Consider the following 15,585-nt stretch of genomic DNA (forward strand, 5'->3'; position numbering starts at 1 on the left):
AGAGGTGCGAACATACATTTACTAGCTTTTTGATTCATTGGTTCCATAATCTCAATTTCCGAGCTTACATTATCATCGAAAAGTGGTAAACAAACAAATTCTTCAGACAAATACCAGAGATGATTGCTAATTTTTTCATGACGCTGCTTCTGAAATTATCTTATTGATCATTTTATATTCCGCGGAGCTTAAATTGACAAAGGCGCACAATACCATGCTCATACATACAATAATGTTACGAAAATACAGATATGACAAAGTCCTTGACTTTCTACTCTGCTAAGGGAAAATTGTTCTTGCAACAGGAAAATTTTCAAGCAATAAATGGCTTTCAAAAGCCATCGTGCATGGTGTGTCGGTCCAGGATCTTTAAAAGTGTTTTTCGTGGAACGGTTTCCCAAATACACTGACGCTAGTTCTAATAAAACTAGAAGTTTGAAAATTAAAATATGCGCGAAAATTTGAATTTTAGTTCATTGATATTATGATTTCATCGTAGTTATGGATAAAAATTTGTCTATACAAAATGCCGTTTTTAAAATTAACAATTCAATAACTGTGTAGAATTTACTGTAAATAATATTTAATGTAAGATCAATAGTTCCAATTTGAAGAAAACTTGCTATCACTGATTATTAACATTCACATTTCCACCAAACTGTTGATCGAAGAGAATTTATTTAGCAAATTCAATTTCCTACGAAAACTATACACTTATTTTTTTAGAAAAAAATTTTTGAAACTGAAAAATCGAGTTGAAACAAAAAAAATGTTCGTGTGTTATTCATATGGGAAATCGAATTTTTGGGAAAAAATATCGCATTTTATATAATAGTACACTTTTGGGGGAGTCTTCACGAGATATCTTAAATGAAAGAAGTCAACCAAAAAAAAATGTAAGGAAGTTAGACTTTAGCCCGAGTTTTCATTTATTTAAGGAAATGTTCAGTGAACCATGAAATTCATGATGACATTTAAACACATCACTACTTACAGACATGATCATATTTCCACAAGTCATCAAGGATAAAAACACCAAGTAACGAAACGAATATATATCTACTAAATAAAACATACTTGGTAAAATATATTTCATTAAATAATTGTGAAATGCTGATAACGTGAACAAACGATAAACCAATAATTATGCGATATATAGCGATTTGACCAACGCATTTCTACAAAATATATATGCATATGTACGGTGTGTACCGACAAAAAAAGGTGATACAAAGGCAGATTTTTTAAATAAAATGTTCTTGACCACTTCCGAAGGCGTATAATCTTGGCATAAAAAATATGTAGTTTAACTTGATAATTTCCTTCGAACCGATAAAATGAGGAAAAATTGAAGGCTAGGCCACCAAAACAGAGTTTTACATAGACAAAACGCTTCTTCCCAACGATAAAACCCAGCCATGAAATTAACATCTAGATATAATTATTTTGGATCATACGTGACTCTCGAAATCTAGTTATGCATCATTCTAACAATTTCAATCACTGTCACTGTCCTAATCAAACTGAATCATATATTAAAATATAACTGACTTAATATTGATACTTTGCATAAATGCCTCAACATAAATTAACAGGTTCAATTCGATGTTATGATTATAAGAGTAACTAGACCCTAACTCTACTGAAACAACTCGAATGAATATGAACAGATACAAGAGACCGGAATTGAAAATGAATTGTCACACTTCACTGATTCACATAACCTCACAAAAATAGGAAAACAATCCTTCAATTAAAAGTCCTTGAATATCGACAATTCATATATGAATTTCAGAAATCTCAAGATTATAATCGAAACTTATTCGAATAATGAGACATTTTCAATTCGAACTGATACGTTACTCTGAATTTCAATCGAACCGAAAAGAATATGCGACGTATTGGTGATGTATCTAGCCACGTCAAGTAAGTTAGCCATTGTTTACAAATACCACGTTAGTCATTACGTACTCTCCTCAAATACGAACATTTGAGAATTGATAGTTTGTTCTTATATCGATAAATTCAACTGAGAATATATCATGAAATAATCTTTAGGAATACCACTCGTCCTAAAAAAATTTCAAATTTTCAAATTCAAACTTTGTTATTTCCAAACGATACCAATCGAGCAACCAGCAATAGATTAAACCAGTCGTCCTACGGACTCGTGGCTTTATCATGCTGGTTGATCTCACGGTATTGCTAAAAAACGTAAATTCATCTTGTGGTATTACTCTCGACAAAATCAAGTGACTATGACGACCAGGGAGCAGAAGTTAACTTTTTAATATGGTTCTGGGATGATGTGGGTCATTCAGCATCAGTCATTATTGGAGACCCACCTGCCACAGTTCTTCACTTTATTCAGTTGTTATTCTTTCTTATTGGTGTTTCAAATATTTCCCGAAATCAGAATGCCAGGTAACCCCATTTCAAGTTATTTCCAATTAATTACGTCTTACTTCGTGGCTTTACTGAACGAAAAACGGGATATTGTGTTATTAAAACTACATAAGGAATAGAGACATTCATTAATGTCGTTTGAGAAACCTATTGATGCCATCATGTGTGGAACAATATTCAATATGGGATGAGTTGTATCACACGTAGCGCCGTCCTGTTGAAACCACATGTCGTTGGGGTCCAGATAATTCAATTCAGGCCAAAAGAAGTTGGTGATCATCGACCTATAGTGCTCACCGTTGACAGTGATAGCCTGGCCAACGTCTTTCTCAAAGAAATATAGACCAATTACGCCGCCAGCCCAAAACCCACACCTAACAATAACTCATGTGGATTGGTATCGTTCCAAATTGAACAATTTTGTTTGTTCACGTACCCATTCATCCATAATATCCATCGCTGAAGATGAATTTTTGATGAAAATTAGGGTCAGTTGCCAACTGCTCCAAAGCTTATTCAGCGAACACACGTCATTGCCTATGATCGTTTACCTTCAGTTACTGGTCAATTGAATTTTGTACGGATGAAGAACCAAGTCACGACGCAAAATTCGCCAAGTTGTGGTCTGCGAAAGGCCGAGTTCTTGTTTGCGACGCGAAATCGACTGCCTCGGATTCACAGACAGCGGCGATGTTTCCCGCAGATTATGGTCGATGGTGTTGGTCGATCGTTTACTGAACCAGTGGACTCAAATTTATCCACCACTCGGTAGGACGATTATGGCGACCGTGAAATGGGCGAAGCGCGCGGTACGTTGCCCGAACAGAACACCATTTTGATAAAACAAGTTTATTATCTGCACGTGTTGTTGAATGTTATATCCGTCTATGGTGATTTGGCAAAACACACTGAATAAATAGCTACTAATCTGACAGATGTTGCTTCAACAAGATGGCCGATATCAATTGTTCCTGTTGAAAGACCCCATATATATATATATATATATATATATATATATATATATATATATATATATATATATATATATATATATATATATATATATATATATATATATATATGTTTGTTGTGCATTTCATTAGTTGAGACTTCCATTGTCGATTTTATAGATTCTTTCTGGTATTTTAAATCAATTTATATCATATTAGACAATGGAAGTCCAAACTAATGAAATGCAGAAAACGTGCCATTTTGTATGAAGGTGATTGACAATGTTTCATGATGAATTTCACTAGTTCGGACTTCCATTATCTAATATATAAAATGACTAACTAACTAACAACATATATATATGGAGTGGTTTGAAACTCTGGTCATTGAAGAAGCCCACAAGAAACCTCGAGCCTGGTTGAGATATGTTGACGATACCTTCATAATATGGAACAATGGAAATACTGAACTAGATGCCTTCGTGAAACACATCAATAGCATGAGACGTTTTGGTGATGAGGCCCGACACTAAGTGGGAAACATCTGTATACCGAAAACCCACTCAAACAGGACAGTATCTAAACCACGAATCCAACCACCATCAATCGACTAAAAGAGGAATCATCAAGACTCTATTAGACCATGCTTTCGGGTTCTATAATACGAAGGAAGGTCTCGAGAAGGAACTAGACATCATCAAAAATGATCTTCAACGGAATGGCTACTCCAAAGCGATGGTGGAAAAGACTTTGGCTAAAAGACAGCAGGAGCCTCGCAAGGAAGAGAAGTCGTCACAACCAGTGCTTGCACTTCCCTCAGAGCCGTCGCCATGGGGGGATGGAGGGGGGGACCCTCCCCCCCTGCTTTTTCGATTTTGGAAAAAGTTGGGAAATTTTGGGCCATGAAGATATAAAAAAATAATAGTAAAAAAATGAATAAAAATTAAAAATATAAAAATGAGAGAAAAGAAAAGAAGAGGTAATAAGAAAAGGAAAAGAACCAGGAGAAGGTTGAGATTTCCCAAGATGCATAACTTGAAGAGAATTCTGAGTTGTTTGAAATCTTCAAAAAAGTAGAAAAAATTATAGTAGAAAATAATAAGCACAATATTATTTAAGTGTTGTTTCCTTTCATTTGTATGAATAACGCGGACTACGATTCCAAGAATTGCATTTACCGGATACCCTGTGAGTGCGGAAAATCCTATATTGGTGAAACTAAGAGGCCATTGAATGTTAGCATTGCCGAGCACAAGAAACACACACAGCGAGGGGAAACCAGCAAATCAGGAATATCAGACCATGTTTGGACCACAACATCGAGTGGTCCCAAGCTGAGATCATACACAGAGAGGAACATTTGTTTAGGAGAAAATTCAAGGAAGCCGCATACATGCTGTCCAACAACGTATTCAGCCAAGCTAGCGTAGAGATACGCAACATATGGAAACCCATCATCAAGCGAAAAATGGCCAACTCCCGCCAAACGGTCATCTCCCACTGAACCAGTGAAGCGGAAAAAATGGAAAGCAGGGATAGGTGAAAGTACTCGAACGACCCATAAATAGTCATCTCTCGGAGGAATCAGTCCAGTCATCACCCGAAGACCATTGTAGATATTAACAATCGAAACGTTGTGAACTAACGTGGCTCCTAACTTAACTTTTTATTTTCATTTTTATTTCTTTATTTTTTGTTCAACTGTCCTCTTTTTACTTGTATTTTATTTCACTATTATTTCATTTCAGGTTATTTTTGCTTAATATAATTGTTATTTTCAGCTATTCATTTTTAATTCTTCTTTTTTAGTTGTTTCAGGGATTTCAAATCATTTTATATATTAGACAATGGAAGTCCGAACTAGTGAAATTGTGTCATTTTGTACACAATTGGTGCAAAAAATAATCCTATTGATTGTTAATATTTCTTATTTAACAATATATCAAAAGTTATAATTATGTCATGAACGAATGGTAAAGTTGATCCAAGAGTGAAAATCCACCAAAACCAGAAACAGTGCCAGTCATTCAATACCATTCCAGTCAAAAATATGCAGGCTAAGAAATGTCCAGTTACAGCTGATATAAAATAGTTAAGAAAAATATTAGAAAAATGTATAGTCTATGATAATCCAATTCATTGTAATAATTTGAACAAGCACAACTAGATTTTTCTTCCAGGAGATTTTAAAACAAACCAGTTCCAAGTTGTCACACTAAGCTTTTATAATTCAACAAACCGGTTTTAAATTACTTACTCACACTATGTAGAAAGAAGAACACATATGCAAATTGCAAGTTTTGCAGAGAAAAACAAGTTTTTTTTCACAAGTGTAGGTCACTTTTATTTACAAAATTAATGATCTAGTATTTGTTTTACAAGTGAAACTTTGGACCTACAATGGATCAGTAAGGACAGTTCAGAAGGTTGAAGAGCTTTCGATGTTGATTTATAAATTAGAGCTAGTCGAGATTTTGGAAGATTACATTCAGTTACAGATTAGTTCTGAAAGCAGTTTGAGATAAAAGTGAAGTTAGCAACGGTAAAAGACAATGAATAATTGATAAGTGTATAATTCTTCATTGATATAATGGTATTTATTTTTATTTGGTGTTTGATGTTACTTCCCCTATAGCACGCCTATAGCATGTCAACAATTTTTTTCAAATAGATCACCCTAATTGTTTCGCATTATCAGATGCTCCATGATGAGCAGATTTCAACAAAGTATAAAACATATGGTCTGAAACTTATGATTCGGGAGCTACAAATTATTTGAGTTGAAAACGAGCCACCCTGAATAACTTTTGAAACAATGATTTACAGTAGAAATAATGAAATAGGTCAACAATTATACAGGAGGCCACATTTTGAAATATTCGTTCTAGAGACGAATATGGAAGCACTCAGTCAGAAAAAGAGATGACTTGACAATGAGAAGAAAAAAATGTTCTATAGTAAATGTTAAAAATCGTTTCCACCAACTTCCATACAATGGTACAAACTAGCTTCCATTGCCGCCCTCACATGGTTGAGAATCTCGGGAGTTATTCATCTGCAATGCCTCATGATATTCTCTCTCAAATCTTCCAATGTTGTTGATTCTATCTCATACACTTCAGACTTCAAATGACCCCATAGAAAGAAATCTACAGAAGTGAGATCCGTAGACCTTGGTGGCCATTCTGTAGGACCTCTTCTGCCAATCCAGCGACCAGGAAAATGATCATCCAAAAATTGTCGCACTGTAGCTGCATAATGAGGAGGTGCACCATCCTGCTGAAAAACTATTTCGTTTTCGAATAAATGTATATCCTCCTCAATTGCCCTATTGATGCACGGTATTATTCGATTCTCCAACATATCCAAATATTTATCACTAGTCAAATTATCATCAATAAAAAAGGTCCTATGATGTGATCACCTAAAATTCCTGCACAAACATTAAGTTTTTGAGGTCGTTGGGTCATTGACGGTATAAATGAGGATCCGCATCACTCCAATACAGACAATTTTGTCGATTCACCTCTCCATTCAAACTAAATGCACATTCATCCGAAAAACAAATTTTTTACAAGAAATTCTGATGCAAGTTGATCCATTCAGTGAGACTTTCACAAAACTCGATACGTCTATCGAAATCATCTTCGTTCAATTCATAAACTAGTCTAATCTTATATAGATGAAATTTGTATTTATGAAAGATCATGAGAACATTTGTACGACTGATTCCTGATTATCGAGATAACTTAGTAAGAGAATGCGTATTTTCCATTAGTCCAACGTGCCCTAAAACTGCAGATCCAGTTACCATAAATTTGTTCAATAATTCCGAAACGTATTTGTGTCGTACATTTCTTCCTGGAGGATTATCATTGACCATACGGGCAGCAGCTCTAGCACTATTTCCATTCTGGTAGTACAAACTCAGTATTTCAATCCGATCTCGAAGCTTATAAACCATTGCTTCTCAAGAATTTACAAAAACACCAATTGTGACTTCACCTGGTAAGTAATCGTTATTGTAGAATGAGACAAATACAAAATGAAGAGAATATCGAATTCAAACTCAACTAGGCAAAATAAGACTTTTTTGAAGTATACTTCACAAAAACACCCATGAAACCTAGGTAACACATTGTACAGAAGTTCATTCAGGGTGGCTCGTTTTCCACTCAAATAATTTTTAGCTTCCAAACTATAATCTTCAGACCATAATGTGTTCTCGCGAGAAATGAGCATTACTCGCTCGAGTCGATGAATGTCATTCTCGTGAGAATGTTCACATTTCCCACTCATTGAATAATATACCAATTATGAATGTCCTACCCTGAACATGGTGTAGAATAATTTTTATCAATTATTTTATTGGAAAACCAAATTTTCTTTAAACATACTGTATAGTACTGGATAGATATGAAGTGTTAGAAATGAAAAGAATGTGCAGCAAAATGGCGGTTAAAGGATACACAGCATCGCAGAATTACTATTGAACATGGTTAGTCCAAAAACAAAAGCCAGCATCTCAAAGCATAAAAAAGCGATCATCAGACTCACTCCAGTAACCAATCTGAAATAATGCAATACAGTAATTGTATATCAAAATAATTGATTCAAAATAATTCTTGTCTATTTCCCACCCAAGAAGATTAAAATTCTACAAATTGAATTTTCTAGGATGGATTCGTTCAGGCCCGTGCTGGGCCGCCGGGACACCGGAACGTGTCCCGGTGCGCCCTTTGGCCGGATGCGCCCTTTGGCCGGACCTTTCTGGCACCCTCCGGCCCCGAACCTTACAAATTTTACATTTAGAATGCCAACATTAAATGTTTAACAGCATAATTAACACCGTTTAAGTAAACAGAAAATTTAAATAATAAATATAATTAAATTTGGATCATTATAAGACGAAGCTTATCGTCGATATTGCCGAGCGGCCGGGTTGAGTGTTGCGGCTGTAGGCTACACAGAATGAACTACGACAGCGCCCTCAGGAAGTGTGGGGAGTGGGGGCGGTACGAGAGTCCCAATTTCGTCTACCTGTTCATGCTTGTATGTTACATGTTACTCACTAGTCAGTAAACTCATGCAGTCGGCCTGATTGTAACTTGTACTTGTGTAGTATTGTATTAGTGTTTTATTTCAAGTTATTCGGTGCTGTTACTGTTCTTCCCGTGCAAGTTTCAAACCCTTAATGTTAAAGGTAAGTGTTGTTATTATTCTTATTAGTGAGTTGAGGTTTGAGGTGGAAAAAGCACATAGATATAGATAACCTAAAGCAAAATACTAGGCATAGACCTAAGCCTTTTCTGCATAGCATAGACCTAAGCCTTTTCTCACAACAGTGGCTGGTAAATTTGAGAAAAAAACAGAGTATATATAAGGGGCGTCTAAGTTGGCCAAAGCATTTACTTTTACTAATCATCTCATCAAAATATTTTATACAGATCACATTAAAATTATTATTGGTAACATACTATGTTTGTTTATCTTTTACTCGAACTGTCAAATAGCCACATGTTGTCAAAGTATGCTCTTTTAATCTTGCATTTATTTAAAACTAAATCTTGTTTTTTTAAATACATAAAGTGATCAGTTAAATTTTTTTTAGCGGGTTACAAATCATGGACAAGAAAAATAAAAGGAAAAAAAGTGGACATGAATTTCGTCAAGAAAAGAAAAACAAACTTCTACTCGAGTCTGCAATATCATGTTCAAAAATAACAGCTTTGTTTAAAAAACCAGACGGCCCATCTGAAGATGAAAATCTTGAATCACATGCACAAAACAAAACGTTTGAGGAAGCAGAATTTGTTAGCTTCAACTTGTCTTCACCATCAAGCTCATCAAATCTTGATTGTTCCAAAATGATTTATGATAATCAGTTTTCCGATCTCAGTTCTGATAGATTTCAGGGGTTCAAATTAGTTGAAAATTTACAAACTGAAGAGCAAGACCCGAATTATCTTAGTCCTCGTAAACTGGAAGCACCTTCACTTGACACAGGAAATTCGGCTCGAAGATGTTATTCTTCAGTAGAAGAATCTCAAGTACATATAATCAATTACTTCGAAAAACCAAGCGAAAGACATTTATCGGCATATCTTGATTATCATCCAATACAACCTGATGAAAGAGAGTTGCCTTTTAATGACAAAAAACCCTTATACACTGTAAAACGAAACGATGGAGAAACCTTTCAGAGACATTGGATTTCATATGACGAAAATTCAAAGAAACTGTTCTGTTTTATTTGCATCGTTTACAGCAGCAACTCCAATTCAACCTTTTGTACAGGGTTTGAAGACTGGAAACATGTCCACCAAAGAGTTAATGAACATGAAATGTCCAAAGCTCATTTTCAATCCGTCGAGGCTTTTATGGTAGCCAAACGTAAGAAAAGTACTCGTGACCTTCTTTTTTGTGATCAACTAGATAAGAGGAAACAAGAAGTCTTAGAAAGGAGACATGTGGTGAAAATTGTAATAGATGTCTTGAAGCTTATAGGAAAGCAAGGATTGGCTTTTCGTGCATCAAAGGAAGCTGCTTACTCTCTTAAAGATGACACAATCAACCATGGCAACTTCTTAGAAATTATTATGTTAATGTCCAAGTATGATCCACAGTTAGAGAAACACTTGAAAAAGGCTATTGAAGAAAGTGATACGCGCATGTCTAAGAGGTCAACAAAAAAAACAGACGTGGAACACGAAAAAAAAGGCAAAAACAAAAGGGTGGGCAGAGGAAGTGCCGTGACATTTCTAAGTAACAACACGGTAGCAAAAATAATGATCTGTATGACAAAAGAAATCAAATCTGTCGTGGCAAATGAAATCAAATCGGCCGGCAAATACTCAGTTTTGATGGACACGACGATAGACATAAGTAGCAATGATCAATGTGCAATAGTTGCCAGGTATGTTAAAGGTCATGAAGTGTGCGAGAGACTACTGGCATTAAAAAGTGTGGTTTCTACTACAGGAGAGGCATTATTTGACACTCTCTCTGGTGTATTGACAGAACTTGAAATACCTTTGAGTGATTGCGTCGCAAATGCGTTTGATGGTGCGTCTAACATGAGCGGTCAGTATAATGGTTTGACTGCACAAATGGCCAGCAAAATCCCAAATCACATTCACACGTGGTGCTACGCGCACGTTTTGAATCTCGTAATATCTGATACAGCTCAATGCCTCACTGTAACAATCTCATTTTTCAGCATAATGCAAGAGACCCAGGTTTTTTTGAAGGATTCAATTAAAAGACTGGATATGTTTAGGAAGCAAAATCCTGAGTACAAGTTGGAAGCCATTGGGGCTACCAGATGGCGAAGCCGCAGCAATGCAGCAACGAAAATATTCGGCAGAATAGACATGTGGACCTCTTCTGAAGAACAGTCTTCAAACACAGCTAAACCTAACAAACACATTTATCTGGAGTTGGTATTGGCTCTGTTCAAAATTTCACATTCAGCTGATTTCAACGCCAAAGTGAGACATGAAGCAACTGCTTTACTTAAGAAGTATCTGGATTTTGAAACAGTACTTGTTGGCATGATATTCTTGCAATTGTTCAAAATCACTACGCCACTATCGGATTACCTCCAAACAAAGAATCTGGACTACGCCCAAGCGTGGAGGAATATTGAGTCTTCTCTTAGTAGGCTAAAACACCTAAGGGAGAAGTTTGATGAGACTTTGAATGCAGCACAACGCTTTGTTTTGAAAATGACGCAGAAACTCGAAGAAAGAGCAAAGGCCGATGAAACTCTTAATGAGATTGTTATTGGCAAAGCAATAACTGAGAAAAGAAAGAAGAAAGTAAAGAAAATGGCAGGAGAACTTGCTGAAGACGACAGTGTTGGAACTTCTCCGGAAGAAGAATTCAAAATAAAGATCTTCTTCGTAATTGTAGAGAGAGCTGTCCAAACTATGGAAAGCCGTTTTGTGCAGCACAAATCGCTATACTTGGATCTGGCATGTTTTGACCCAAAAACATTCAAATCCCAAGAATCTCTTCCACCTAAAGCATTGAAGAAAATAGGAGAATTAGTTTTGAACGTTGATGAAGAAAAGCTGAAAGAAGAACTTATCTCATTCGTAAATGTATGGCCCCAGATTTCAAATGCAAGTTTGAACGCCGACTATGAGAATGAAGATGTCTCAGACGAGAAAATCGATGCGCAAGAAGAAGAAGATGATGAAGACCACGAGGTCCAGTGCAAAGAGTCGGCATCATGCAATAGCTGTATCAAGTGTGCATATAAAGTTATATTAGAATATAACATGTACTGTTTACAATACCCAGAACTTTCAAAAGTGTATAAGTTTCTTCTAACTATCCCATTGACTCAAGTCTCTTGCGAACGAGCATTTTCAAAGTTGAAACTTATCAAAACCAGATTAAGATCGTCTTTGACAAATGACAATTTAGAATCATTACTGTTGATGCAATCAGAAGCTGATATTTTGAACTCCATAGATCCAGACAGCGTTATTGACTATCTTTGCAACTCCAGCTCCGAACTTAAAAGACTTCTTCAGGTTTAGATTCAGTTTGCAAATTGACTCAAAGAAGACCTACATTTGTGAATTATATATATTTTTTTATTTCCTTAAAAATTATGTAATAAGTGGTAACTTTTTTTTAAATGTATATATTGCATGTTATATGTGAAATGTTTACCGAAAATTACACTTATTACGTTTCAACTCCTACTTTCTCTTTTAATTATTTTATTTTAGCTTAAAAGCTTAAGCTTAAACATTTCTTCAAACGATATAAGTACGACAGTTATTTTCCCATTCCGCATTGCAAATATTTAAAATTACCGTTATTCTTGAGCAAACAATAAATGGCCATTTTGTTTGACAAATACTGGTACGATTGTGTAAGTGTGATCGTTCGCTCGTACGGTGACCAGATGCCAGAATAGCAAATTGAACCCAGCGTCATGAGCGATCAACACGCTAAAAAAACAGAGGTTAGGAATGGTGGAGGGGGGGGGGTGTTGGCGCCCTTTGGCTATGGCCGTCCACCGCCCTAAGAAAGGGTCCAGCACGGGCCTGGATTCGTTTATTTCTCCAATCCATTATCAGTTTTCAATTCCTGGACATATTCACTCCCACTCTCCAAATATATAATGGAATAATCCGAACATGTTTGCCATGATTGATAAAAAAGTGCAGATAAAATTAATTTGGAGAGATTAAAAAAAAGAAAAAAATCAATTACATGAAAACGGATTTGAAACTGCTTTATTTCATGATATATGATTTCATGTTTCTAGATGGAACAAAACAAATGAAACATACTGATTTAAAATCTGAATCAAAAATATTAGATTGCCTTTTTTGATTGATGTTTAAGAATAATGTTACTATTGAAAAAATTAGTTTTAGTGATACATTTCATAAGATTTGTATTTATTGATTCTAAATCAATATAAATTGATGAGTTGTGTTAATTATTGTATAGATTTAATGTACAGAATGACAAAAAATGAGAACATGATTATTAAGCAAGTTTCATTGCCTAAAATGGTGTTAACAGATGTGAAATCTAAGAAACAACAAATGAAATAAAATTATTTCGTATCTCCACTCTAGCTTGGCTGAGCGCGTCTTTGGTTTAACATGTACACAGCTTCTTTGAACTTCCTCGCAAACCATCCTAAACCAGTGTTGCTTCCTGTGGGTGATTTCAGTTTTGAAACACTTGATGTTACGCTTCTTCTCAGTTGTTGTTTTTGTTGAGCTCGTCAATGCGTACTTTCAACAGATTCTTGGTTTCTCTGATATAGGATTTGCCACACTCACATGCATGCAATTTTTAGAATTGCAGAGTAATTACTCTCATCACTTCCACTTCAATCAAATTTTGTGTTAAGTTTCGATGGGCATCTATTATTAGCACAGATAATCAGAAAAATATATTCTATCAATAATATGAAACTCACAACTACGTCTTCAGATTTACCTGAATAAAATAAACTGACTTTTTCTGAACCACAAATAACTCTCCTATTGATTAGCAATAGTTCCTGTTGTTAGCCACATGCAATCACGAATAATATAGAATGCTGTAAATTGCAAAAATATGTGATGTAGTAATTTTTGTGTGAAGTGTATTTTTAATAATTGAGTAAATAATTGAGTCAATATGCATAAAGGTATTGTACTTGTTATAGGTTTTGAAATAAATGAAAATAAAATTCAAAACCTACTTATAGTTATTGAAGGACTAATTGCCAATAACTATTTCACCTTCTATTATGCTATATGACAACTATCCTGCGACTTTTTAATCCTCGAGACATATTTCTCAACATATGTTCCGGACATAATGTGTCACTTTTAATATATCTTCGTCATCATTTGTGTTTCAGGAGGACTTTCTTTCAGTTTGTGTCTGAAAGTTACTTCTTTGCATGATCTACACATCCATGTATAGATTTACTTATTTTCAAATTGATTACTTCCTTCCTTTCTTTGGAAGATTGCCTCATCTCTTTTTTTGTATCAAGATGGAGTAGTAGAAAGTCAAAAACTTTCTCTCCCAAAAATTAATCACACCTAAATATATAACCCTTCAATTCAAATTAAAAAATATATTTCTATTGTAAAATAAAATTTCGGGCAAATTATTAAGATTGTCCAGAAATGCTAATCCTTTCAGTAAAAATTCGGAATGACACTGGGTTTCCCCCATTCTCCGGTTGACATTTTTTATGAGAAACTTTATAATTTGGTAACATAAGGTGAAATGAAAGATTTTTTGTTTCATTAGTGAATGGAAAAGCACGATGAAATTAGTACAAGAAACTTTCGTTTCTCGGTATATTGATAGCAAAAGGTACGTACGAAGAGAGCACATTTTGAAAAGTCAAATCAGTCTGACCACTGTGTCAAAGAGAGATACATAGGTACTAAGAAAATATTTTGTTGAAATTTGAATCATTCACCTCTCCTAACGTTCCTACACTTGTAAAAACGATTTTGACACAAAAATCAAGTACAGATAACTACGTATAATACAGGGTGTTTCCTAACTACGGCATGAAACTTCAAAGGATAATTCATTAGGTCGCTTTAACAAAAAAAGTTCCAATAAACATACTTCCTGAGTTGATTCGTTTCTAAAATACAGGACGTTGAAGATTATTAATGAAATATCATTTCATTGATGTTTGGTATAATTATTTCAAGAGATGAAGCGCTAAATAAATTTAAATTATTAGGTCCTGTTTGAAGGTGATTGACAATGTTTCGTGATGAATTTCACTAGTTCGGACTTCCATTGTCTACTATATAAAATGATTTGAAATCCCTGAAACAAGTAAAAAAGGATAATTAAAAAAGAATAGTTGAAAATAACAATTATATAAAGCAACAATAAACCTGAAATGAAATGATAGTGAAATAACCTACAAGTAAAAATATAATAATTGAATAAATAAAAATTAAAGGAATGCAAAAAGAAAATAATAAAAAAATAAAAAGTGACTGGTCATCACCCGAAGACGATTGTAGATACCAACAATCGAAACGTCGTGAACTAACGTGACTTGGAATCTCTACACTTTTTATTTTTTTATTATTTTCTTTTTGCATTCCTTTAATTTTTATTTATTCAATTATTATATTTTTACTTGTAGGTTATTTCACTATCATTTCATTTCAGGTTTATTGTTGCTTTATATAATTGTTATTTTCAACTATTCTTTTTTAATTATCCTTTTTTACTTGTTTCAGGGATTTCAAATCATTTTATATAGTAGACAATGGAAGTCCGAACTAGTGAAATTTATTAGGTCCTGTTGTGTCTCAATGGACACCCCAGCCAATAAAATTGAGAAAAACGTGTGCTACTAGCTTGTTTTTAATTTTTTTTTTCAATATACTTAGATCAAACTACTAAAAATACACTTTTTGGTCCCTTGCATTTTCTTCATATGTAGCTTCGTTTTCAAACAAAAAAATTAAAGCCACTTGTCTGCTTTGCAAAGCAACTGAGTTGAAATGTGTAACGTCATTGGTTTCAATAGGCTTATTTTTTTAAAATAAACATTCATCTGCTTTTTATAACAAATAATGCTGAGTCCAATTAAGTACTTTCTTACCAGCTTTGGAGACCAGCTGACCGTATTGTCATATCAGTCAAATTCGGAGTTGTCAATTAGCACTAGCAGTGATTCCATCATGAATAATTTTACTAATGGTGAAAATAA

The 15,585-nt window shown here is 34.5% G+C and overlaps 2 protein-coding genes across 5 annotated transcripts in view; one reads left to right on the forward strand and one right to left on the reverse strand.

Annotated features, from left to right (window-relative positions):
- Positions 1–15,585, reverse strand: part of LOC111508107 (solute carrier family 2, facilitated glucose transporter member 1) — a 61,619-nt gene that overhangs the window by 43,551 nt on the left and 2,483 nt on the right. The window contains exon 1 of one of the 4 annotated variants that reach the window (XM_023163530.2): positions 995–1,127. The exons of the other annotated variants lie outside the window; for them this stretch is intronic. Coding sequence (XP_023019298.2) covers positions 995–1,096 — 102 coding nt within the window. The 5' untranslated portion in view covers positions 1,097–1,127. Of the gene's footprint in view, positions 1–994; positions 1,128–15,585 lie in introns of those variants that run through there. 4 annotated transcript variants of the gene reach the window in all.
- On the forward strand, positions 8,043–12,073 carry LOC141480479 (zinc finger MYM-type protein 1-like). Its single transcript, XM_074170493.1, has 2 exons — positions 8,043–8,559; positions 8,968–12,073. The coding sequence occupies exon 2, from the start codon at positions 8,981–8,983 to the stop codon at positions 11,903–11,905; it is 2,925 nt and encodes a 974-aa protein (XP_074026594.1). The 5' UTR covers positions 8,043–8,559; positions 8,968–8,980; the 3' UTR covers positions 11,906–12,073.

This window comes from Leptinotarsa decemlineata, unplaced genomic scaffold, assembly GCF_025532065.1.
Source record: "Leptinotarsa decemlineata unplaced genomic scaffold, Ldec_3_MD MMD2_P_RNA_scaffold_9, whole genome shotgun sequence".
Taxonomy (NCBI): Eukaryota; Metazoa; Arthropoda; class Insecta; order Coleoptera; family Chrysomelidae; genus Leptinotarsa; species Leptinotarsa decemlineata.

What these genes read in the sequence shown, in the direction of transcription:
- LOC141480479 (XM_074170493.1), top strand. Translation starts at nt 8,981, where the DNA reads ATGGACAAGAAAAATAAAAGGAAAAAAAGTGGACATGAATTTCGTCAA.